Raw genomic sequence first — 26,812 nt, 5'->3', positions numbered from 1 at the left:
ACCTCCGAGCCCCCGTGCCCACCTCCGAGCCCCTGTGCCCACCTCCGAGCCTCCGTGCCCACCTCCGAGCCCCCGTGCACACCTCTGAGTCTCCGTGCATACCTCTGATCCCCCGTGCCCACCTCTGAGCCCCCGTGCCCACCTGAGTCTCCATGCATACCTCCGAGCCCCCGTGCGCACCTCAGAGCACACCTCCGAGCCCCCGTGCACACCTCTGGGCCCCCGTGTCCACCTCTGGGCCCCTGTGCCCACCTCTGAGTCTCCATGCATACCTCCGAGCCCCCGTGCACACCTCCGGGCCCCCGTCCCCACCTCCGAGCCCCCGTGCACACCTCCGAGCCCCCGTGCACACCTCCGAGCCCCCGTGCACACCTCCGAGCCCCCGTGCACACCTCCGAGCCCCCGTGCCCACCTCTGGGCCACCGTGCCCACCTCTGGGCCACCGTGCCCACCTCTGGGCCACCGTGCCCACCTCTGGGCCCCTGTGCAAACCTCTGAGCCCCCGTGCACATCTCTCGGTTCCCGTGCCCACCTCTGGGCCCCTGTGCACACCTCTGGGCCCCTGTGCAAACCTCTGAGCCCCCGTGCAAACCTCTGAGCCCCCGTGCAAACCTCTTGGCCCCCGTGCACATCTGTCGGTCCCTGTGCACATCTCTCGGTCCCTGTGCACATCTATCGGTCCCAGTGCCCACCTCTGGGCCCCCGTGCACATCTCTCGGTCCCCGTGCACATCTCTCGGTCCCCGTGCCCACCTCTTGGCCCCCGTGCCCACCTCTGGGCCCCCGTGCACATCTCTCGGTCCCCGTGCACATCTCTCGGTCCCCGTGCACAAGTCTTGGCCCCCGTGCCCTGTCGTCTCCAGTATAAAGTAATAGGGTCATCTGGTATTTGCAATATGACGGATCTGGCATTGCTTCGTGGTGTCCATTCTAAGCGGACACTGCCTTAATCATGATAATGCTCATAACAAAGCTTATACATGCCTCAGCTGCTGCAGAACTTGGGGGTTTCCTCACCAGTCACAAAAGCAGCCCAAACGACATGTTGTCTTGAGAACCTCCATTATGTTATCGTCCCACACATACACTATATGGAGAAAAGTATGTGCCACCTCCACGTTCCTCCTATAGGAGCTTTTCTGAACTCCTGTTTTACCTCCATAGACATTAATATGGAGTCGGCCCCTCTGCAGATATATTGGCTCGCACTTCTCAGGGAAGGATTTCTACAAGATTTTACCCATTTTTGCTCCAATCTAGTTAATTTCAAAAGTGTTGGGTGGGGCTCATCTCTGGGCTCTGTGCTAATCATAGCATTATCCTCCTCCACCATCTGTACAGGGGGCACAATGCAGTCAGGGGGTAACGTCCTCCAGGAATCCCCAAACCCAGACTCCTCCATCAGATAGAGAAGTGCGATCCGTCACTGCACAGAACACGTCTCCTCCAGAGTCCAGTGGTGGCGGCTTTACACCACTCCATCCCACGCTCGGCATTGTGCTTGGTGATGTACGGTTGCATGCAGCTGCTCGGCCATGAAGCTCCCGGCGGGGGCGCAGTGTTTGTGCTGATGTTATACTAAAGGGGGCAGGGACTCTGCAGTTAAGGGGTCAGCAGAGTGGTGGTGACTTTTCTGCAACTGCTCCTCAGCACTCGGCCCCCTGCCCTGTAACGTTACGGGGTCTCCACTTCATGGCTCAGTTGCTGCGGCTACTTCCACTTCTCACTAATTGGCGAAGTGGAGGAGGGGCTATACCCCGGGGGGGGCAACAGGGCTGGATATTATATCTTGGGGGAAATGTGTCTGAACGAGCCCCTGGAATTCAATAAATAAGAGGGAATTCTCAATACTTTTCTCCATTTAGCGTGTATGGGACATCTCCCAAACAATTCTCAACACTGGCATTGCAGACACCAAGAAGGAAAAAGTTGTGGATTTATGGAAATCACAATACTGGCCACTGAATAAATCCAGATGTTTTGCAAATGTTGTTTCCATTTTTTCTTCATTTGCAGCTCAGTAACTTCTCCATCCTGTAATTTTCATCATCCGAGACTTCTCCTTCCTGATGCTGCAGTTTCAATGTTGAGGAGTGTAAATATCTCATATATCCTAATGTCTCAATATTGGTGGAGCAGATGCCAGGATTTCCAGGTGACGGGTGGCAGCTGCCATTAGGTGGTAGCACTCGGCTTTCAGGACCATCACATAAACATCTGCGGCCGTGCCCCACATTATTGGCACGAGAGACCAAAGTAACAGCAATATACACGATGTGTGCAACCAGAAAGGACAAGTACTTACATCAAGGAGGCACTCTCCATCCCAATCCTCATGTTTAATAATGAATGTCCTGCACAGAAGAGATGAAACACGTAACACCTTACACAGCACAATGACAACATGCTCCAGAGGTCAGACACGGATCACTGGCCTGAGATTAGCAGCCTCTGGGGGGACAGAACCGAGGACTCAGCACTTGCACAGTCTGGCTGTAACCTGCAGGTATATAAGGCGAGGAGACGTCGTCGATGTACCACCACTTAGAATGAGCCTTGAGTTCATAAGAAAAGACTGCCAGAAATAAAAGCAAAATTCCCCAAAAGTGGCAAGAGGTTCGGTATTGAGAGACCCCCACAGACCAGAGTCTTGTGATCAGACCACCGCCATATAGAATGGTCCTACAGTACGACACCGGTGGTCCGACTGAAGCAGCACTTGCATGAGATCACTCTCTAGGGTATCATATCCTCGTGGTGGCTTGCCCATCAACAATGGGGTGCAGCGCCTCAAGTTGGGTGAGGATTGTGGAGATGTGCGGCCGTTCCAGATGATCAACCACCATCATGGAGGTGAGAAGTGACTGCAATCCTAGAGAGTACCTGGATCGAAAAAGAAAGCAAATAAAAGACAAATTAAAATAATCCTGTAACAACTTTTATAATTTTTGGCACAAATGGGGTTGAGGATTTTATGTATATTATAGCATCTGGGTCATCATGTGAAATCTGCACAGCACTGCATCTCCTAACGTCCGGTACGTTTCCAATCGACGCCCGCTAAGTCACAGGGCGCAGGCAAAACTGCAATCTCTGCAGCGGACCTGGGCATTGGCAGCAAAATCTGTTGGCTGGAATAAAATTTTGTTTCTCATCTCAAGGGGCCCTGATAATTGGCCAGGTTATTTAGTGCCCTGTGAAAATGGCAAAAGGGGCTGATGACGCAATATCAGCTACTGACCTTATAGGGGTTGTCCAAGGTTTTTATAAGGACAGCCGATCCTTAAGATAGGTCATCAATACCTGATCGGAGGTGGTACGATGCCTGGCACACCCACCGATAGGCTGTTCCCTAGTGGCGGCTAGAAGTGCTCAGTTGCGGAGCTGCACAGCACAACGTGGCTGCGGCCGGGTACTGCAGATCCGTTATCTATCAAACAGTTGGCAGATGAGCAGTACCCGGCTGCGGACACCATGCAGGTGACAGAGCTGTGCAGCTCCACTACTGAGAACGTCCGTCCAGCACCGAAAAGAGCTGATCCGTGGGGGTGTAGGTTATTGAACCTCCAATGATCAGATATTGATGATCTCTCCTAGGGATAGGCCGTCAATGTAAAAGCCCCGAACAACCCCTTTAAAAGGAGCATCAGAAATGAGGTTAAATACTTTTTGCTGCTGACATGCTGTCTATGGCATGTCAACTGCAATCACTGGGTGGTCCGCCCTCAGGAAATATACAGGGGTGCACTTACTTTTCAATGTGTAATTATTGTATGATAAGTAACATTACCTGTTATTCTCAGGTATCGAGATGCTGTTCTGGACGGCCAGAGCTACGCTGTCTCCCTTCTGGAAAATCATGTCGTAGGGGCCCTCCCCGAACATCATGGAGTACAGCACACAACCTAGAGACTGGACACAAGTGTGATCAAACAATTACAGTCCGTCCCGAGCAAACACAGAACAGAGAGCACACGACTTCCTACCCAGATATCGGTCCGCTCATCAATCACACAGCTACTGCTCACACTGAAGAGCTCCGGGGCCCGGTAGGAAATAGTGCATCGCTGTGCGGCCCAGTCCTAGGAGACAGAGAAGGGGCAAATTACTGGTTGATTCCTCAATGCTCAGTACACTGAACCCCCTGAAGTGATATGTGAGAGCCCAGTAGACTTTCGATGCAGCTCTGTATGTGATTGGAGCATAAAGGAGGAAGTCCGCATCAGTACAAACAGCTGCGTACACAAATTGTGAAGTGTAAAGTGTTCCTTACCTGCACGGCCATGGCTTGTCTGCTTCCATTCACCTCAATCCGAGCATGATTCATTGATCCTAGATCCATTAGAAGAGGCCGATCATCATCCGCTAGTAACACATTTGTGGGTTTCAGGTCTCTAAATAAACAAAAGAAACAAAGAAATACAAATATGGGGGGTAGTCCAAAGAATGTGTCATCAATATCAGACTGGAAGGGGCTTGACCCCGGCACCCTGCTTATTATCAGCTCCTGAGATGGCCGGATATACAGCAGGTGCCGCCTGGTTCTGCTCCTACTGAAGTGACTGGGAGCTGCGCTGAAGAACATCCATTACACTGTGTACAGAGCTGTGGTGTTCTGGCTGCGTTCATCCTGTGCATCACCAATGCGTTAAAGGGAATCATACAACTGATTGACAGCTTTAATAGTCAGCTACTGGCGGGAGTAAGATGGAGCCGCAGATTACTAAGCACACACACTGCAATGACCACATGACAGCGAAAGGCTCAAGCTGCATCGGTGCCTGCGCACTGCAGTACTTTGCTCTACCCTCAACAGGGCAAAGTACGCCTGCGCCAGAGCCGCGGCAGGAAGACAAGAAAAGGACGTCGTCTGATGAAGGTAGGAGGCCCCGGACCGGACCGCAACACCAATCGGACCAGAACCGGACCGGAACCGCCCCTGGGTAAGTATAATCTAACCTCTTTTTCTCATCTTTCAGGATACATCGGGGGCTTATCTACAGCATTATAGAATGCATTACATAAGCCCCTGATGCCGGTGGGCTTAGCTCATCTTCGATTTTTGGGGGTGGCAGGTTCCCTTTAAGGCATTTTTATTACTTACTGCAAAGTCAAAAGTTTCCATACACTAAGATTACTATGCCTTTAAACAATTCTGGACTTCCCACATGATGTCATGTGTTGGAAGATTCTGATAGGTTTTATGGCAACATCTGAGTTAATTAGAGACACATCTGTGGATGTATTTTAATGCACACCTGAAACAGACTGCTTATTGTATGGCATCATGGGAAAGTCTAAAGAAATCAGCCAAGACATCACGAAGAGAATTGTGGACTTGCACAAATCTGGCTCAACCTAGTGTACAATTTCAAGATACCTGAAAGTGCCTCGTTCATCTGTACAAACAATTATATGCAAGTACAAACAAGAGGAGAATGTCCAGCCATCATACCGCTCAGGAAGGAGACGGGTTCTGTGTCCCAGAGATGACCGTGCTTTGGTCTGACATGTGCATATCAACTCAAAGACAAAAGGAAAATATCTTGTGAATATGATGGTGGAAGCTGGTAAAATTGTGTCAATATCCACAGTGAAACGAGTGCTGTATCGGCATGGGCTGAAAGGCTACTCTGCCAGGAAGAAGCAATTACTCCAAAAGAAACATAAAAAAGACAGATTAATGTTTGAAAATGCACACAGGAACACAGACCTTAATTTTTGGAGACATGTCCTGTGGTCTGATGAAACCGAAAGTTAACGTTTTGGGCATAATGACCATCATAGCGTTTGGAGGAAAAAAGGAGAAGCTTGGAAGCTTAAGAACACCATCCCCACTGTGAAACACGGGGGTGGCAGCATCATGTTGTTGTTTTGCTGCAAGAGGGACTGGTGCACTTCACAAAATAGATGGTATCATGAGAAAAGAATATTGTGTGGAAATACTGAATCAACATCTCAAGACATCAGCCAGGAAGTTAAAGCTTAGTCGGAAATGGGTCTTCCAAATGGACAATGACCCGAAGCATACTGCCCAAATGGTAACAAAGTGGCTTCAGGATAACAAAGTCAATGTTTTGGAGCGGCCACCACAAAGCCCTGATCTCAATCCTATTGAAAATTTATGGGCAAAGATGAAAAGACTAGTGCGAGCAAGAAGACCTACAAACCTGGAGCAGTTACACCAGTTTTATCAGGAGGAATGGGACGAAATACCGACCAACTATTGTGAGAAGCTTGTGGAAGGAGATCCCAAACGTCTAACCCAAGTCATTCAGTGTAAGGACAATGGTACCAAATACTAATGAAATGGATGGAAGCGTTTGACTTTGCAGTAAATAATAAAAATGCCTTAAACCATTCTCTCTCGCTCTCTCATTATTCTGGCATTTGGCAAATATTAACAACTATGGTTATAATTGACCTAAAACAGGAAAGGTTTATTTTGATTTCATGTCAAATAATGAGAAAAACATGCAGACGTGTCTTTTTATATAGCTGATGGAAACTTCTAGTTTCAACTGTATGTCTTTACCTGTGAGCATAGCCCTGGCCATGAATGGTGCACATGTATGTCTTTACCTGTGAGCATAGCCCTGGCCATGAAAGGTGCACATGTATGTCTTTACCTATGAGCATAGCCCTGGCCATGAATGGTGAACATGTATGTCTTTACCTGTGAGCATAGCCCTGGCCATGAATGGTGCACATGTATGTCTTTACCTATGAGCATAGCCCTGGCCATGAAAGGTGCACATGTATGTCTTTACCTATGAGCATAGCCCTGGTCATGAACAGCTTTCAGTCCCAGACAGATCCCATGTAGAATATACAGGATCTTCTCTTCAGACAGGAATGTGTTCTTATCTCGTAGCGCTTCCACCTCATGCCACAATGTCCCCCTCTGAAAAAGAAAAATATGTACAGTAATAATATTTTTTTATCTCCCTTAAAAACAATATTATGGTAAATACTTAGCCCTGACCAGGTATCACAGTCGCCCCCCCATGCAAGCAGTCGGGCTATGTAGGTCTGTGAGTATTACACTCTGTATTATGGATCTGCTTTTCCTATAGTCCATGCTGTGGACTTTTTTTCAAGTGTTTTTACACTGTGTATTGTTCTCTAATAAAAATGTGTTCATTTCTTGGTGATCCCTGGCTATCCCCATGCCACCATGTACACTTTTACAGAACTGGGGTCGTTTATATGCCTGTTTTCACAAGAATAAGCGACGCGAACTAAGTGACCTACACTAGATAGCTCAGTGCACACCGGCTGCCATAGTTCTTGACGGTGTGCGTCCTGATTACACAGGACCATGTGCTGCCAAGAATGATTTTGTTTTGTGCTGCACAATAGATTTCACCCGAGGAACAAGCGTTTCCATCAGACGATCTTCAGCCTGGTTACAAGGAAAGATTATTGTGAAAGGAGCGTTTTTATCGATACTCGGTCACAATTACTTTGCAGTGCCCCTTTGTGCACAGTCTTATCCTTCAGCCACATCCAGAGCTGCATTCAGGATTCTGCTGGTTTCCAGTTTTCGGTAAGCAGTGCATTGTGGATGTTCACATGACAGATGTCAGTCAAGCTGTTTCCAAAAAGCAGCCATCAGAGTTTTGAAGGCAGCTTTGGATGTGAATGGAGCAAAAACATGAAACAAATCAAAATCAGCTGCGAGTTCCTCTGTGACGCTCCTTACAAGCGCAGGGTTACACAGACGCTTACAGCTTTTGTGCACCAAAGTGTTATAATGTACGGTCATGTGATTGCCGTCAGGTTATTACAAACCCCTGTGAAAGCTACACGTGGCTAAACAAACACATAACGCCGCCACTCCCTGCCATGTGAAAACTGCAAACACCAAGCCACGCTGCAGCGTTTACCCTCACGAAGGGGAGGAGAAGCCAGGCCTCCCACTTGGGTCCTTTCTCCATCATGCAGTGCGCCTCCAGCCGCAGAATATTGGGGTGACTGAACAATCGGTGCATCTCCACCTCGTGCATAGCTTCTTTCCGATCTTCCCGGTCATGGCATAAAATACGCTTCAGAGCGTAAAACCGCCCGTCATTCACCCCTTCAACCAGATCAACGTAGCTGAATCCCCTGAAAAATAAATCAGAAATGGAATTGACACCCTGTGGAGTCGGAAGGGGTTAAAAAGGACAAGAAACAGAAAAGTGATAGGTTTATTAGCGCAAGGCTGCCCCCTAGAGATGGAAAAGGAAAATGACACCACGCTAGGACTCCTAGTTAAGGCTATCAGAATTCCTGAGAGTTAGGGGCTGGAGAAACAATAAACTTTGCCTTGAGAACACTTTACACTTTGGACGCGTATACCGACGTGCATATTTAAAGGGGCTGTCCACTCTGGAACCCCCCCATCTCTGGAGGGAAATACTCTGCAAATGACTGCTGAAGGAAGGGTGAGGCAATGCAGAACGGTAGTCTTCTATAGTCAAGGCCGAAAGTGTTGGCACCCTTCAAATTGTTTCAGAAAATTAATTATTTGTCCCAGAAAATTATTGCAATTACATGTTTTGTTATACACGTGTTTATTTCCTTTGTGTGCCTTGGAATAACACACACAAAAAAGGCAAATTGGACATAATTTCACAAAAAAAACAAATATGGGACGGACAAAATTGTTGGCACCTTTCTAAAATTGTAGGTAATCAACTTTGTTTCAAGCATATGATGCTCGTTCAGGCTCACCTGGGGCAAGTAACAGGTGTGGGCAATATGAAAATCACACCTGAAACCAGATAAAAGGGAGAAGGTGACTCAATCTTTTCATTGTGTGTCTGTGTGTGCCACACTAAGCATGGAGAACAGAAAGAGGAGAAGAGAACTGTCTCAGGACTTGAGAACCAACATTGGTGAATAACAACAATCTCAAGGTTACAAGTCCAACTCCAGAGATCTTGATATTCCTTTGTCCACAGTGCGCAGCATAATCAAGACGTCTACAACCCATGGCACTGTAGCTAATCTCCCTGGACGTGGACGGCAGAGAAAAATTGATGAAAGGTTGCAGGATAGTCCGGATGGTGGATAATCCCCAATCAGGGTCCAAAGAAATTCAAACTGTCTTGCAGGCTCAGATGCATCAGTGTCAGTGGAAACTCTCCGTCCACATGTGTATGAGATGAAACGCTATGGCAGGAAACCCAGGAGGAGCCCACTGCTAACACAGAGACATAACAAAGCTAGACTGCAGTTTGCCAAAATGTACGTTAATAAGCCAAAATCCTTCTGGGAAAGAGTCTTGAAACCAAGATAGAGCTTTTTGGTAAAGCACATCATTCTACTGATTACCAAAAACACAATGAGTCCGGATCTAAATCCCATTGAACACCTGTGGAGAGATCTTAAAATTGGTGTTGGGAGAAGACGCCTTCAAATATGAGAGATCTGGAGCAGTCAGCAAAAGACGAGTCGTCCAAAATTCCAGCTGAGAGGTGTAAGAAGCTCGATGAAGGTTATAGGAAGTGATTGATCGCAGTTATTCATTCCACAGGGTGTACAATCAAATATTAAGTTGAGGGTGTCAACAATTTTGTCCTGCCCATTTTGGGGATTTGTGTGAAATTATGTCAAGTTTTCCTTTTTTTCTCGGTTTTTCTTTTGAGTTGTTCAAATATAAACGTGTGTATAACAAAACATGTTTAACTGCAATAATTTTCTGGGAGAAATACTTCATCTTCTGGAACAATTTCAAGGGTGCCGACACTTTTGGCCATGATTGTATGATGTAAGGGGTCTCCACTTCTGTTCACATCTCATCTCTTAATAATCAATGGACCCCCAAAATGACATATTAGGGAAAATGGAGTTTTTTTTATTTCAAGGGTTATTCCTATCTTCATAGACGGATACCGTTGGACAGTGTTTGTAAATACAAGCAATTTTACAATTTACTGTTTATTAAAATGTTCATCCGTTCTTGAGATAATAACTTTTTTGTTTACAGCCCGTTGCCTTGGAAACCGACCACCGTTGCACGACAGCAGACTATCTGCAGCAAAGTGCTTACAAACTTTTTTCTATGGAGCCCGCTGTCACCTCCTAACCTGGCCAGCTTTAGTGCAGCACTTTACAAGCTAGACTAAAGCGGTGGTCAGTTTCCAAGGCAACGTGCTGTAAACAAAAGAAAAAAGTGTTAGGATTTAAAAACGGCTGCAAATTAAAAAAAAAAAAAAATGTGAATTGAAACAAGCTCATTTTCAGAGCTCTATCAGACAATATCTATCTATCTATGAAGATGAGAAAAAGCCTTTAAAGGAAGATCTACCATCATAAAACGTGGCAGTAGATGAAGTTAATAGACGTTTCTCGGACATATGTCATTAGCGGATCACATGACGATTTCGCTCAGTATTATAGAGGCGACGGTGTTACTTTGTTTTACCTGAGTGAGAGCCAAATCTCATGAGATTCTCTTCTCTGGGAGACAAAAACTGTGAGAGCCGATTATACACAGCATGTGAACAGTGTCTGAAGCTGAACCGTGTGCTCAGATCTGGCAGGATTCGGTCTCTTTTGCCATTTGGTCCAGATAATATAATGTCACAATCAAATAACTTATTTTTCTCATAAATGTCCCCCCCAAAAAAAATCACAAATGTGAAGAATTCACTAATCCACCCCAATGGGCAGCGAAACAGCTAAAGGCAAATCTGGAGAAGCTTTTCCTTCACCGCTTCCACCAGAACCCTGACCTTTACTTCTCATGGAATTATTGATATTTATCAGTCCTGTAAGAAAATGTTCTTGTGTATTATGCAGCTCAGATTAATGAGGATACAGCTGCTTCTAAATGGTTAATCTGTAAGAAGAGGACAAAGCTGCTTCTAAAGGGTTTATTGGCAAAAAGGGCACACATATTGCATGTAAAGGATTCAGTAATCAGCAGCCTGTAAAGGGTTAATCTGAGTCTGTTACTACAAATTGTATACAGGCAGAAACATGAGGCTGCGATAGGATTTATCTAAGATGCTGTTTCTAGATGTCTCCTCCTTCTGCTGCACCATAATATATACTGGAATCCATCTTACGTTGTTTCTTCACAACATTCGACATGAAGTAATAGACAGCAGTAAGACAGCAGCACAGATCTCCCCTATGTTTCCATGCTGCAGACTCAGAGTCTCTACCAAAAAAAATGGTATCAAAAAACAGTTAGGACAGCAAAGAGCCCCAATATAAGCCTCCTATACCTAAAGGGCCTGGGCTATTTCCACTAAATTAGACAGGATTTTCTTTTAAATTCCCTAAATAAATCTACATACACAAAGTACTGATGAAAAGTTTGGACACACCTGTTTATGCAATGATTTTTCTTATTATTATTTGAATGTGCTCATTGTAGATTGAGACTGAAGACAGAAAAACAAGGAAGGAGCACGTATGGAAACACGAGCGAAACAAGTAAAGAAATATGTGCGAAAAAAACTAGCATGTCTAATATCAGGGCTGTGGAGTCGGTAAGCCAAACCTCCGACTCCTCAATTTCCATGACACCGACTCCAACTCCACAGCCCTGTCTAATACCTTAGGTTCCTCACAGTACCCAAGTTTTACTCTGGTGACGGCTTTACACCCCCTTGGCATTCTCTGTCCAGAAGCTTCATCAAGTGTCTCCTCGAATGGATTCCAATTAACAGGTCGCCGTGTCAAGAGATCATTTCTGGAAACACCGGCCTTCAGAAAGTTTAATGACCATAGGTTGTGCTTTGCAGAAGCAGTTCTGGTACACAGTACAGTGCTGAGCTCTAGTCCACAACTGTGCCAGAATATGGCAAAAAAAAAACCTCAGCTACGTAAAGAGAAACAACAGTCTTGGTTAGTCAATCCAAAAAACTCCTATCAACTGCAGTCGTGAAAACCATCAATTGCTATGATGCACCTGGCTTTAATGAAGGATGAACCAAGAAAGGAAGACTAAGAATTACCTCTGCTGCAGAGGATATGTTCATCAGAGTTGCCAGCCTCGGAAACCACATATTGACAGAACCTAGATAACAGTCCTTATAAATGATGCACAGACATCAAATATCAGACTCATCTTAAAGGGAACCTGTCACCTCCAAAATGGCTGATGAGGTAAGCTCATCGGCATCAGGGGCTTATCTACAGCATTCTGGAATACTGTAGATAAGCCCCCGATGTTACCTGAAAGAGGAGAAAAAGAGGTTAGATTATACTCACCCAGGGGCGGTCCCGATGCGGTCAGGTCCGATGGGCGTCTCTGGTCCGCTCCGGCGCCTCCCATCTTCATTCCATGACGTCCTCTTCGGGTCTTTACGCCGCGGCTCCGGCGCAGGCGTACTTTGTCTGCCCTGTTGAGGGCAGAGCAAAGTACTGCAGTGCGCAGGCGCCGGAAAGGTCAGAGAGGCCCGGCGCCTGCGCACTGCAGTACCTTGCTCTGCCCTGAACAGGGCAGACAAAGTACGCCTGCGCCGGAGCCGCGGCGTAAAGACCCGAAGAGGACGTCATGGAATGAAGATGGGAGGCGCCGGAGCGGACCGGAGACACCCATCGGACCGGACCAGCAGCGGGACCGCCCCTGGGTGAGTATAATCTAACCTCTTTTTCTCCTCTTTCAGGTAACATCGGGGGCTTATCTACAGCATTACAGAATGCATTACAGAATGCTGTAGATAAGCCCCTGATGACGGTGAGCTTACCTCACCAGCCATTTTGGGGGTGACAGGTTCCCTTTAATATCAACTGCCCAGAGGAGACTGTGAGAAGTGGCCTTTATGGTTAAATTGCTTCAAAGAAGCCACTAATGAGGACGGACTGCAAACAACAAAAGGAGACTTGTTTGGGCAGAGCATCATCACAAGGACTCAACATTAGATCGGTGAAAATCTCTACTGTGGACTGAGGAATAAAAATCTGAGATTCTGGGTACCAATCTCTGTATGTGTGGGAAATGCAGAAAAAGTGAATCATGGAGGCAGAAAAAATGTGAATCATGGAGGGAGATGAGGAGTGAGGCTTTACTGGTGACACTGGTGGTGATTTACTCCAAATTCAAGGCACTTTTTCCAGTATGGCGACCACAGTGTTCTGCGGTGACTGACAGTTCATCAGATTTGCACTTAGTTTGTCAACAGGACAAAGACCCAAAACACCTCCAAGTAATGTAAGAGCTACGTTATCGGACACGGTCTCCACACCCCAATCACCTGACATTAACCCACTGAATATGGTTTGGGATGAGTTGGAAACAGAGTGAAGGCAACGCAGAAACAAGGCCGTGAGGAATCAAAGAAACAACACATATTCTGGTGTGTTTCACATACTATCTTATTCTCTTGTTCCATATTTGCTCCTTCCTGGTTTTGCTGCCTTCAGTCTGAATCTACAATGAGCACATTCCAATAAGAAGAAGGAAAACCAAATTGAGTATATGTATACAAGATCTGAGAAAAGGTTTTATAGTTAAGGTTTCTTTTTTTACTTCATGAAGTCTTGCAGGAGGTGATAAGTCCTTTTTGCGTATTTCTGTCTACAAAGTATTTTTATCATAGGGAATGATTACAATTTTGGAGATTGTTTGTTTTTTACATCTTCTATGTAAATACTTCACATAGATAGCTGCAGAATGAGTTATCAGGGATCTGTCAGCGAGCTCGTTTGGATGGCAGGGTCTGTAAGGCTTATTGCTTCTCTCCTGATCATCTCATAAGCTGATTTATTCATCTTTGATTTGATTGTAAACCATCTTAGAAGATGAATAGGAAAAGAAGTACCGGGGTCCTGGGTTTAAATCCCACCAAGGACGACATCTGCAAGGAATCTGTATATTCTCCCAGTGTTTTCGTGGGTTTCCCCCAGGTTCTCCAGTTTTCTCCTACGCTCCGAAGACATACGAATAGGGAATTTATAATGTAAGCACCAATGGGGACAGCGATGATGATGTCTGTAAAGTGCTATGGAATATGATGGCGCTATATAAGCAAAGCATAATAACTAAATAAACTTTACAGACCCGACTAATTTTTTAATTTACTCACTTACATAGCGGCATTAATTCCACAGCGCTTTACAGACATCATCATCACTGTCCCATTGGAGCTCACAATCTACATTCCCTGTCAGTATATCTTTGGAGTGTGGGAGGAAACCGGAGAACCCAGAGGAAACCCAGGCAAACACAGGGAGAACATACAAACTACTTGCAGATGTTGTCCTTGATGGGATTTGAACCAAGGACCCAGGGCTGCAAAGCAACAGTGCTAACCACTAAGCCACCATGTTGCCCTATATATAAAACAGTGCTAATCACTGTGCTGCCCTATATATAGTACAGTGCTCTGTATGTACAATGATACATAGAGGATGTATAAGGCTATGTGCCCACAATCAGGATATAGCAGCGTATTTTCGCTGCATCTAATCACTCAGGAAAATCTACATGTGTTCATTGAATCATGCGGAATTACCGCATGTAATTAATGGCTATGGGTGACACTAGTGTCTCCGCTATGGCTCGTAAACCCTCACCACATGCGAGTTTACACAGCGTCAAATAGAAGCACAGTGGGCATAAGATTTAATAGAATCCCTTCCACTGTGCTTGTGACCTAGAACGCAGCGGTTTGGACGCAGTGCAGGTGAGCGGCATCCAGTCCGCTGCTATTACAGATCGTGGGCACAAACCATTCAATAATATTAATAGAAACCTATTGCAAAAATGTTTCTTATCCAAAAATATCTGGATCTCAATAAATAGAAAAAGCCATCTCCTTAAATGCAGACACGGCCAGAGACATTACTTACCCCTCCCCCAGCTTCTGTATAAAGAGGTATCGCTTATTCTCAATAGTTATCACCCCGCGAGAGCAGATACAGAGAGTGGACCCCATCGTGGCTCACACATGCTGCACCCACCGCGGAGGAGGAGATGTTGGGGGTTATAATGCACAGAGATGGGACGCTCGTCCTGCCGGAAACACGTGAGACGGAAACACACAATTAACAGAACAGTAAAACACAACAAGAATACCAACATTCCTATTTTTTTTTCAATTCCTTCCTATCCCCCAGAATATATGATTTTGGGACAACATATATATATATATATATATATATATATATATATATATATACATATAACGCGATGCTGTCGGTGACAGAAAAACGTTACAGCTCTTTGACAGCAAAGACAAAAAGATGAAAAAAAAAACCGTCTGCAGCGCAAAAACCGTCTCTGTCCTGTCGGGTTCACAGACCGGACCGTGCAGCAAGGGTTAAAATGATGAAAGAAATAATTGCCATGAAATTAGAAAAAGTGTGAAATGTGCAGTTTTTCCCATTTTTTTGCACTGGGGTCACATGACTACGATCACCGTCCGCACACTATGCACTGAGGAGACGCAGGAGACCCCCGGGCCCCGCCGCTGCATGTGTACACACCGCTAGGACCGCGCTCCTCTCCCCGGCGCAGCCCGCTGATGCCAACACAGCAGCTCCTCACTCAGCCCGGAACCATCGCTGGAAACAATCAGCTGGAGGCGCCGGGTGATGACGTCATGGAAACGCGCTTGCGTCCAGGGAAGGCCATGTGACACGGGCGTTGCTAGGATACCCAAGCCTAGTTTCCTGATTGGAGACTGTGGCCGCCGGGTTTAGCGTTACTGGGATGTCTGTGTGACGTCACGGGATGTGCATCTATTATCCATAAAGAACGGGAGGGAGAGGTATGAAGAAGAGGAGCAGTGGTGAAAAACAGCCAATCGGTTTGTCGCTTTCAGTTTTCAATAGGATTTTGAAAACAAGCAAAAAAATGAAAGTTGTAATCTGATTGGCTGAGTTATTAAAAGCTGCAATCTGGTTGGTTTGGAAATAGCTGCTATCTGATTGGACAAATAAGCTACTGCCTGGTTGGTTAAGCAAATGAAAGCTGCAGTCTGATTGGTTGGACGAATAAAAGCTGCAAATTTAATAATAATATATTTATTTTTATAGTGCCAACGTATTCCGCAGTGCGTTACAGGAATTTGCATACACTAAAGACATTACAGAATAAGCATAACTCAGATACCAAAAGCAGTGAGGGCCGGGATGCTGGCAAGCTACAGTCTGGCGCTGTCTGCGCCAGTCACCAGCCAGTGTGTGTACAGTGCAGGCACAGAGGGCCAATCCGGGCATGGAGGGTGAGAACATGATACCAGGGTCCTGGTTTGAAGGACATTTTGTATGGGCGAAATGGGGATAGTTGGATAAGTGAGATGAGGCGGTATGCCAGTCTGAACAAATGCGTTTTTATGCCAAGCTTAAAACTGTGGGGATTGGGAATTAATCAAATAGTTCTGGGTAGTGCATTCCAGAGAATTGTCGCAGAGTGAGAGAAGTCTTGGAGACGGGAGACGGAGGTTCTGATTATTGAGGATGTTAATCTGAGGTCATTAGTGGAGCGGAGGGCACGGGTAGGGTGGTAGACTGAGACCAGAGAGGAGATGTAGGTGGGGCTGAGCCATGGAGTGCTTTGTAGGAGAGAGTGATATATTGTTTTCTGCATCAGGTGAGTAACCAGTGTAATGACTGGCACAGGGTGGAGGCATCAGTGTAACGGTTGGTGAGGAATATGATCCTGGCTGCTGCATTCAGGACAGATTGGAGCGGGGAGAGTTTGGTAGGAGGGAGGCCGATTAGTAGAGAGTTACAATAGTCCAGACGAGAATGAATAAGAGCATTCACAGAGTCAAAGGTAAGAAAAGGTCTAACCCTAGAGATATTTTTGAGGTGTAGGTGACAAGAGTGGCCAGTGATCGGATGTGGGGGGTGAATGAAAGCTCGGAATCATGTCCGACCCCAAGACAGCAGACGTGTTGCTGGGGAGTAATGGTGGAACCACACACGGAGATGGCAATGTCGGGCATAGGTAGGTTAGCAGAGGGAGGAAACACAAGGAGGTCAGTTTTTGACAGATCCAGTTTTAGATAAATGGAGGACATTATGTCAGAGACGGCAGACAGACAATCACTGGTGTTATGTAGTAATGCATGGGTAATGTCAGGAGACGATGTGTATAATTGGGTGTCGTCAGCATAGAGATGGTACTGGAAACCGAATCTACTGATTGTTTGCCCAATAGGGGCGGAATACAAAGAGAACAGGAGGGGGCCTAGGACTGATCCTTGAGGAACCCCGACAGCAAGAGGAAGGGAGGAGGAAGAGGAGCCAGTAAAAGATACAGTGAAGAATCGGTCAGAGAGATAGGAGGAGAACCAGGAGAGAACGGTGTCCTTGAGGCCCCTGGAGCGGAGCACAGTGAGGAGGAGCTGTTTGATTAGTGATGCATTAGCTCTCTTTCTTGGTGGCATATCTGCAGTTAGGGCCCAGTTCGCACTGTGTGTGTGGTTCTGTTCATTTATAATGGACAAATCACAGTTTTACATAGAATTATCTCCGACACCAAAAGCACCTGTGGAATAAATTCCGAGACCCAATCAGACTTCAGTAAGAAGAGTATGGGGCTCTCTGCTCTGTACCACTGAGACCACAGCAGACACATAAATCAGCCCCATGGAGACCTCCGGCAGTGCTCAGCCGTGAGTACAGACCCGCTTACCCCAAATTATTCAAACCCCTATATGAATTCAGACCCCCCGACATGACCTTGACACCAGACCCCGGACACAACAGTTCAGACCCACAACCCTAAATTATATTACATTCAGACCGAAAACCTGACTTTCATCTCTAGATCCCAGATCCGAAAATTCCTTCAGACCTCAAATGTAATTCATATTTGTAAAATTAATTCAGACCCCAGTTCTGACTTGTACACAGGACCCCCAAATTAACCCCTTCATAACCTATTACGTACACTCGTACAGTTTCATCATGGATTGATAAGGAAAGTATGAAGCCGGATCAGGAGCAGAATCTGCTTCATACCAGGCCGAAGAAGCTGCAGTGGCCAAAGCTGGCTGTGATTGTCACAGTTTAACCATTTAAATGCTGCTGTCAATATTTGACAGCGCCATTTAAATGATGTACCTGTCTGCATACTAAATATAGGTAAACTGACTGAACAGCAATCTAGTCTGACCTGGTGCATAACCAAAAAAGACATATATAGCAAATAGATCAATGGCTGCACTCAACTGTACTAAAGCAAGGGAAATGTGCGATACATGAAATGTGAATAGCATAATTGGCTTGTGAAATCTATGAAAAAACACATGAGATGCTTAGCACAAGATTTGGCCAAAAAATGTGAGCCCATCCACCAAACGTCAAGGTAATCTCAGATCGGATGGGTACCTGAGCTGACTGCCTAGTGTGAACACTTACCTCTGGCTAATAACATGGTAAAGCCTACATTTATAGGAAGCTCAGAACCAACTGTGTTTGGATGTAGTTAAAATCACAGCATGGTGAAGGGCGAGGCGTTCAAGTCAGAAAAAATAGTACATAGTAAATATAGAAAAACTGACTGAACAGCAATCTAGTCTGAACTGGTGCATAACCAAAAGCCCATCCACCAAACGTCAAGGTAATCTCAAATCGGATGGGTCCCTGACCTGACTGCATCCTGTCTGCATACTGTCAGATTTACTGATCCAATTTACCTGTTTGCATACTCAGCTCTGCTGCTCCAAGGTACCTGTTGGCATAATCAGGTCTGCTGTTCCAAGTTACCTGCTCTCATACTCAATTCTGGTGTTCCAAGTTACATGCCCACATACTCAGCTCTGCTGCGCCAAGTTGTCTGTGCGCAAACTCAGCACTACTGTTCCAAGTTTCCTGTCTGCATGCTCAACTTGGCTGTCCAAGTTGCGTGTCTGCATACTCAAATCTGCTGTTCCAAGTTGCCTGTCTACATACATGACTCTGCTGATCTAAGTTGCCTGTCTGCATGCTCAGCACTGCAAGTTTATTGGGAAAATGTTGATGTGGCCTAAGGCTGATACATCCAGTCTTTAAGACCCAGCAGACCCTAGCAGCAATGATACATCTAGTCTTTAGGACCTGGGGACTCTGGTATGACTGATACATCCAGTCTTTAGGACCCTGTGGACTCTGGTATGACTGATACATCCAGTCTTTAGGAGCCTGTGGACTCTGGTATGATTGATACATCCAGTCTTTAGGACCCTGTGGACTCTGATATGACTGATACATCCAGTCTTTAGGACCTGTGGACTTTGGTATGACTGATACATCCAGTCTTTAGGACCCTGTGGACTCTGGTATGATTGATACATCCAGTCTTTAGGACCCTGTGGACCCTGGTATGACTGATACATCCAGTCTTTAGGACCCTGTGGACGCTGGTATGACTGATGCATCCAGTCTTTAGGACCCTGCGGACTCTGGTATGACTGATACATCCAGTCTTTAGGACCCTGTGGACGCTTGTATGACTGATACATCCAGTCTTTAGGACCCTGCGGACTCTGGTATGACTGATACATCCAGTCTTTAGGACCCTGTGGACTCTGGTATGACTGATACATCCAGTCTTTAGGACCCTGTGGACGCTGGTATGACTGATACATCCAGTCTTTAGGACCCTGTGGACGCTGGTATGACTGATACATCCAGTCTTTAGGACCCTGTGGACTCTGGTATGACTGATACATCCAGTCTTTAGGACCCTGGGGACGCTGATATGACTGATACATCCAGTCTTTAGGACCCTGTGGACGCTGGTATGACTGATACATCCAGTCTTTAGGACCCTGTGGACTCTGGTATGACTGATACATCCAGTCTTTAGGACCCTGCGGACTCTGGTATGACTGATACATCCAGTCTTTAGGACCCTGCGGACTCTGGTATGACTGATACATCCAGTCTTTAGGACCCTGCGGACTCTGGTATGACTGATACATCCAGTCTTTAGGACCCTGCGGACTCTGGTATGACTGATACATCCAGTCTTTAGGACCCTGCGGACTCTGGTATGACTGATACATCCAGTCTTTAGGACCCTGCGGACTCTGGTATGACTGATACATCCAGTCTTTAGGACCCTGCGGACTCTGGTATGACTGATACATCCAGTCTTTAGGACCCTGGGGACTCTGGTATGACTGATACATCCAGTCTTTAGGACCTGGGGACTCTGGTATAACTGATACATCCAGTCTTTAGGACCCTGCGGACTCTGGTATGACTGATACATCCAGTCTTTAGGACCCTGCGGACTCTGGTATGACTGATACATCCAGTCTTTAGGACCCTGCGGACTCTGGTATGACTGATACATCCAGTCTTTAGGACCCTGCGGACTCTGGTATGACTGATACATCCAGTCTTTAGGACCCTGCGGACTCTGGTATGACTGATACATCCAGTCTTTAGGACCCTGTGGACTCTGGTATGATTGATACATCCAGTCTTTAGGACCCTGCGGACTCTGGTATGACTGATACATCCAGTCTTTAGGACCCTGTGGACTGGTATGACTGATACATCCAGTCTTTAGGACCTGGGGACTCTGGTATAACTGATACATCCAGTCTTTAGGACCCTGCGGACTCTGGTATGACTGATACATCCAGTCTTTAGGACCCTGCGGACTCTGGTATGACTGATACATCCAGTCTTTAGGACCCTGCGGACTCTGGTATGACTGATACATCCAGTCTTTAGGACCCTGCGGACTCTGGTATGACTGATACATCCAGTCTTTAGGACCCTGCGGACTCTGGTATGACTGATACATCCAGTCTTTAGGACCCTGCGGACTCTGGTATGACTGATACATCCAGTCTTTAGGACCCTGCGGACTCTGGTATAACTGATACATCCAGTCTTTAGGACCCTGCGGACTCTGGTATAACTGATACATCCAGTCTTTAGGACCCTGTGGACTCTGGTATGATTGATACATCTAGTCTTTAGGACCCTGTGGACTCTGGTATGACTGATACATCCAGTCTTTAGGACCCTGCGGACTCTGGTATGACTGATACATCCAGTCTTTAGGACCCTGCGGACTCTGGTATAACTGATACATCCAGTCTTTAGGACCCTGTGGACTCTGGTATGATTGATACATCCAGTCTTTAGGACCCTGCGGACTCTGGTATGATTGATACATCCAGTCTTTAGGACCCTGCGGACTCTGGTATAACTGATACATCCAGTCTTTAGGACCCTGCGGACTCTGGTATAACTGATACATCCAGTCTTTAGGACCCTGTGGACTCTGGTATGATTGATACATCCAGTCTTTAGGACCCTGCGGACTCTGGTATGATTGATACATCCAGTCTTTAGGACCCTGCGGACTCTGGTATGATTGATACATCCAGTCTTTAGGACCCTGCGGACTCTGGTATGATTGATACATCCAGTCTTTAGGACCCAGCAGACTCTGGCAGTAGGAAGCGGATGGTCACATGACGGGGATGGGGCAGTGAAGCAGGATTTGGAGGAGGATGAATTATCTGTGAGACCCCGGGGCAGCGCAGGACATCATGGCTGTGGGGGCGCTCTGGGCGGTGCTGGCGGGGGTCTCTCTGTGCCCCCTGGTGAGTTCCCGGCCACTTTACCCACTGATAGAATCTATAACAGAAAGTTCTGCAACTTTGTCATGAACTTTGCGCCACGTTCTCCCTGTGCTCAGTGTCTGCTGCTGTCAGTGAATGTGAACATCCAGAGACGGAAAACAAGCAGAACTGTGCTGAGCATCTGCGGCGGGGTCGTTACAGTGTGTCAGTGATCGGAGGGGTCGTTACAGTGTGTCAGTGATCGGAGGGGTCGTAACAGTGTGTCAGTGATCGGGGGGGTCGTTACAGTGTGTCAGTGATCGGGGGGGTCGTTACAGTGTGTCAGTGATCGGGGGGGGTCGTTACAATGTGTCAGTGATCGGCCCGGTCGTTACAGTGTGTCAGTGATCGGAGGGGTCGTTACAGTGTGTCAGTGATCGGAGGGGTCGTTACAGTGTGTCAGTGATCGGAGGGGTCGTTACAGTGTGTCAGTGATCGGCCGGGTCGTTACAGTGTGCCAGTGATCGGCCGGGTCGTTACAGTGTGTCAGTGATCTGCGGGGTCGTAACAGTGTGTCAGTGATCGGGGGGGTCGTTACAGTGTGTCAGTGATCGGGGGGGTCGTTACAGTGTGTCAGTGATCGGGGGGGGTCGTTACAATGTGTCAGTGATCGGCCCGGTCGTTACAGTGTGTCAGTGATCGGCCTGGTCGTAACAGTGTGTCAGTGATCGGAGGGGTCGTTACAGTGTTTCAGTGATCGGAGGGGTCGTTAAAGTGTGTCAGTGATCGGAGGGGTCGTTACAGTGTGTCAGTGATCGGAGGGGTCGTTACAGTGTGTCAGTGATCTGAGGGGTCGTTACAGTGTGTCAGTGATCGGGAGGTTGTTACAGTGTGTCAGTGATCGGGGGGTCGTTACAGTGTGTCAGTGATCAGCCCGGTCGTTACAGTGTGTCAGTGATCGGAGGGGTCGTTACAGTGTGTCAGTGATCGGGAGGTTGTTACAGTGTGTCAGTGATCGGGGGGTCGTTACAGTGTGTCAGTCATCAGCCCGGTCGTTACAGTGTGTCAGTGATCGGGGGGGTCGTTACAGTGTGTCAGTGATCGGGGGGTCGTTACAGTGTGTCAGTGATCGGGGGGTCGTTACAGTGTGTCAGTGATCAGCCCGGTCGTTACAGTGTGTCAGTGATCGCGCTGAGTATAGTAAACCAGGACGTGATCAGGACAGGAAATCTTCAGCCCCTGGGACCCTCAGGAGAATCACTTCTGTTTTTCTTCATCACACCTGGGACACGTAAGGTTAACTTAAAGAGCCAGTGGCGGCGGAAATGGCTTATCTCTTGTTAACCAATAGTGTATGTTTTAATATTTGTCTCAGGCTTGAAATGGCTGACAACAGGGAACAATGGCATGTATCCCACTGCGCTTACAATGAAGAAAAAATAGACATTAAAGGGGTCGTCCGGGCCTTCTTATTTGTTAAAGGCATTTGTCACCTACGGGCCCCTCGCGCACAGCGCTGCCTGGGTTCCCCGCCGGTCTCCAGACTTCCTCTTCTAACTAAGACAGGCATGTGACCCCTGCAGCCAATCACGACCACAGCAGTGAAGCGTCGGTCACGTGTCTGTCTATCCAGAACAAGACATACTGAGCCCGTCCAGTCCAGACATGTGACCAAGGTTGTGGCCACCGATTGGCTGCAGCAGTCACATGTGATCTGAGCTGCAGTACCCAGCAGCGGCCACTACACAGGGTACGGCGCTGTGCTGTCCCAGATTCAGACCTGGTATCGGCTGATTGGTGGATGCTCCGGGGGTGTCGGACCCCCATTTATCTGACACTGATTACCAATCCTATCCATATCCTGGTGTCTCTTCCTGCAGGTCTGGGGAGATCCGTCCTTCACCATAGACTACAGCAGGGACTGTTTCCTGAAGGACGGGGAATGTTTCCGCTACATCTCGGGCAGCATCCACTATTCCCGGATCCCCGCCACCTACTGGAAGGACCGGCTGCTGAAGATGTACATGGCCGGGCTGAACGCGGTGCAAGTGTAAGCTCTTCACCTCCTCGCTGACCCCACGTCCAATACCGGACCCTCGTGTCAGTGATGGCAGACTCGGTGCTTGCCCTCTTCGGTGTGTCCATCAGACGCGGCCATTGCACGTAGGCGGCACAAACGAGGCGTCCATTTCTAATCAATCTGTTGGGCGGTTTTGGTTATTTGTTTCCGTTTTTGCAACGTAAAAAAAAATTGTTCATGTGCACTAAATGGTGATGGAATATTGGTGGGGACCTGGCCTCTGGGACCCCCAACCGAACCTGAGACTAAAGGGGTCGCTCTACTCTGCACGTCGCACTCCCGGACATCCTGTCCAGCCGGACCCATTTCCGAAGGGAAGCAGACAAGTTTGTTTTTTTTTGTTTTTTTTTGGAGTTGAGCAAAACTGGACCTCTCCTGCTGCCTTTCCCCCTTTCTCCTGCTGCCTTTCCCCCTTTCTCCTGCTGCCTTTCCCCCTTTCTCCTGCTGCCTTTCCCCCTTGCTGCCGCTGCCTTTCCCCCTTGCTGCCGCTGCCTTTCCCCCTTGCTGCCGCTGCCTTTCCCCCTTGCTGCCGCTGCCTTTCCCCCTTGCTGCCGCTGCTACCTTTCCCCCTTGCTGCCGCTGCTACCTTTCCCCCTTGCTGCCGCTGCTGCTGCCTTTCCCCCTTTCTCCTGCTGCCTTTCTCCTGCTGCCTTTCCCCCTTTCTCCTGCTGCCTTTCCCCCTTTCTTCTGCTGCCTTTCCCCCTTTCTCCTGCTGCCTTTCCCCCTTTCTCCTGCTGCCTTTCCCCCTTTCTTCTGCTGCCTTTCCCCCTTGCTGCCGCTGCCTTTCCCCCTTGCTGCCGCTGCCTTTCCCCCTTGCTGCCGCTGCCTTTCCCCCTTGCTGCCGCTGCCTTTCCCCCTTGCTGCCGCTGCCTTTCCCCCTTGCTGCCGCTGCCTTTCCCCCTTGCTGCCGCTGCCTTTCCCCCTTGCTGCCGCTGCCTTTCCCCCTTGCTGCCGCCTTTCCCTTTGCTGCCTCCACTGATTAGTCGGCCCAGTACGATGCCTTGTGAGCGTTGCTCTGTAATAATGACACCGGACCTACTATTCAGCAGAGGCGCCAGGGAGGCTCGCAGGTCTCTGCTCTGGGGGCCACGGATTACCAATGTGGGTGTTGGACCAGGATCCTGTAGATCGCTTTCTGAGTGTCGCTACCTCCATAGACAAGTCTGCAGAAATGTGGTCGATGATCCGTGTGTTAGGAAAGTCTCCCAGCTGCCGTAGATTGTGGAGTCTGATGGGCCATTGGGTTCCCGCCGGCCCTTACACTTATCATCCCCCCTCGCTCTCTAGGTACGTGCCCTGGAACTTCCATGAGCCGCAGCCCGGGGTGTTTAACTTCAGAGGAGACCACGATCTGGAACATTTCCTGAACCTGACCATGGAGCTGGGACTTCTGGTCATCATGAGACCGGGGCCCTATATCTGTGCGGAGTGGGACATGGTAAGGACCTGTGCAGCCGCCGCCATTTTGGGGGTCTGCGACTGTTCATCTGTCTGATTTTTACATCTGCTTTTTATAAAGGGGTTGTCAACTACAAGATTGGGGGGGAAGAGAACAACAAAAAGGCTCCTTTCCTCCCAGTCTCTTGGAGTACCCCTCCAAGTACAGAGGAGCAGTGCCAGCCCAAGGGGTTTCTTTTTTTTTTTTTTTTTTTCTTTTGACCCCCACCTCCCCTGGCCTATTATTAAGGGATTGTTTGGTTATGGACAACCCCTTTAATTCTGTCCCATCAGGTTCATCTATAGCCAGTGGCTTCAGCTCAGATCCACTGTCTGGCAGAGAAGTCTGATCATCTCCTGTTGTATCACAGACCCGTGCTTTCCCCCATGCTTTACACTGCAGCCCTGCACAAAGAGATGGTCGCTTGTTATTTCTTCCCACAGCAGCACAGAACATATAAGGACATTCATCTGCTGATTGTATTCAGTCTGGGACCCCGAACGATCTAGAAATCAGGGCTATGAAATGGAGGCGAACATTTCCGAGCCCCCTCTGGGTTGTTAGACGAGTAAATCCAGCAGATTAGTTTCCTGATATCCTCTGTGCTGCTGTTGGGCTCTGCTTGTCTACAGTTAGGTGAAATAGTTGTAAAACCAGTGGTGATCCCCCATCTTACTGATAAACCTGGCCCTTTTTATGACTTGCATCGTCGTCCCGTCTCGCGGTGTCGGCGTCCGGTCAGCTGATGGTTTTATTATGGCGATATTTAGTTTTTGCTTCCTGTAAAGTAAATCTCGGGACTTTCCAAGACACTAAATAAAAGGGGAAATTTGATCTTTGTCAGAGGCATCAGTTTAATGAAAACGAGCTCTTTACGCGCCGACGTTCAGCTTATATGCAGCAGGTAATGTGAACAAGCAAAGCTGCAGTGTAAAGCACGGCGGGAGGGACAGCGCAGCAGGTGAATGTCAGACTGTTCATTCAGTACCCTGTGATAATTAAAGGGGATGGACAGGTCAGCAGCCCCCTCCAGTCAGCCGGGGGGATTGTGCCATTGGCGAGGATTGTAACTCTGAGGCTTCATGTGCTCTTTATTTTAGGGCGGACTCCCCGCCTGGCTGCTGAATAAGAAGGACATCAGTCTGCGCGCCTCCGATCCAGGTGAGGCACAATAGCTGGCGATTCGGAGGAGCTGATTGGTCCAATATGACCTTATATTTTTATTTCTAGAAGTAGTCCAGTGGGCGGTCCTTTTTAGTGATAGACAGCCATTATTCTGCACCGCCCACTGGACTCTTAACCCCAGCGTGAGCAGAGAGGATGGAAAAAAAAGTTTCTAGTTGTAATTAGCTATATATCAATCTCTTCAGCTCCTTGTACTCTATAACACGACGGCCGCAGATTGGATGGCAAATATAAACCTGACAGGTTGGGTCAAAAACACTATGGGGGCGATGTATCAGGGACAGGGGTGCGGTGTCAGTGCTGTGACAGGAGCTCTCCAACTTCTATGGCCAGGAGTATCACTTCCTAAACTTTTCCACGCCCTTTTTTTTTATTTATTTATTTTTTTATTTTAAAGAGCCGGTGCTAAAATTTGGGACTTTTTTTTACACTCTTCCTTTTTGGTGTAAAACCAATCGTGATCACCCGCCATGTTGCTAAACTTGGCACTTTTTAATAAAAGTAGCATCAATACTTTTTTTTTTTTTTTTTTCTCCAAAGCCAGAAAAATGTCGTCAGTCTGTAGTGTGAGGATGGGCGGCTCGGATTTTGCAGGTTTTCTTACGCTTTCCATCATTAAGGCTCCCAGAATTCAGTGTTTTGG

General features: G+C 47.5%; 2 protein-coding genes across 2 annotated transcripts in view; one reads left to right on the top strand and one right to left on the bottom strand.

The window, feature by feature from the left end:
• Positions 1-2,319: 2,319 nt before the first annotated feature.
• On the bottom strand, positions 2,320-15,619 carry STK16 (serine/threonine kinase 16). Its single transcript, XM_077273118.1, has 8 exons — positions 15,432-15,619; positions 14,796-14,958; positions 7,889-8,108; positions 6,770-6,903; positions 4,273-4,393; positions 3,986-4,081; positions 3,790-3,911; positions 2,320-2,882 (listed from the first exon to the last, which is right to left on the bottom strand). Exons 2-8 carry the CDS (start codon positions 14,879-14,881, stop codon positions 2,744-2,746), a joined length of 918 nt encoding a protein of 305 aa, XP_077129233.1. The 5' UTR covers positions 14,882-14,958; positions 15,432-15,619; the 3' UTR covers positions 2,320-2,743.
• A 5,735-nt stretch (positions 15,620-21,354) lies between these two features.
• The window catches only part of GLB1L (galactosidase beta 1 like), a 23,920-nt gene continuing 18,462 nt past the window's right edge, over positions 21,355-26,812 (top strand). Inside the window, exons 1-4 of the mRNA XM_077273117.1 lie at positions 21,355-21,508; positions 23,347-23,516; positions 24,834-24,984; positions 26,085-26,145. Coding sequence (XP_077129232.1) covers positions 21,455-21,508; positions 23,347-23,516; positions 24,834-24,984; positions 26,085-26,145 — 436 coding nt within the window. The 5' untranslated portion in view covers positions 21,355-21,454. The remainder of the gene's footprint in view (positions 21,509-23,346; positions 23,517-24,833; positions 24,985-26,084; positions 26,146-26,812) is intronic.

This window comes from Ranitomeya variabilis, chromosome 7, assembly GCF_051348905.1.
Source record: "Ranitomeya variabilis isolate aRanVar5 chromosome 7, aRanVar5.hap1, whole genome shotgun sequence".
In the NCBI taxonomy this organism is placed as follows: domain Eukaryota; kingdom Metazoa; phylum Chordata; class Amphibia; order Anura; family Dendrobatidae; genus Ranitomeya; species Ranitomeya variabilis.
The sequence above is the reverse complement of the archived record's forward strand: the minus strand, read 5'-3'. Positions and strand labels throughout refer to the sequence as shown.

Coding starts and splice junctions, on each gene's coding strand:
- STK16 (XM_077273118.1), bottom strand. CDS start 14,881: ATGGGGTCCACTCTCTGTATCTGCTCTCGCGGGGTGATAACTATTGAG. Junction 8,109..14,795: donor ATACAGAAGCTGGGGGAGGG/GTAAGTAATGTC, acceptor TTTATTTTTCAG/GGGATTCAGCTACGTTGATC. Junction 4,082..4,272: donor GACAAGCCATGGCCGTGCAG/GTAAGGAACACT, acceptor TCTGTCTCCTAG/GACTGGGCCGCACAGCGATG.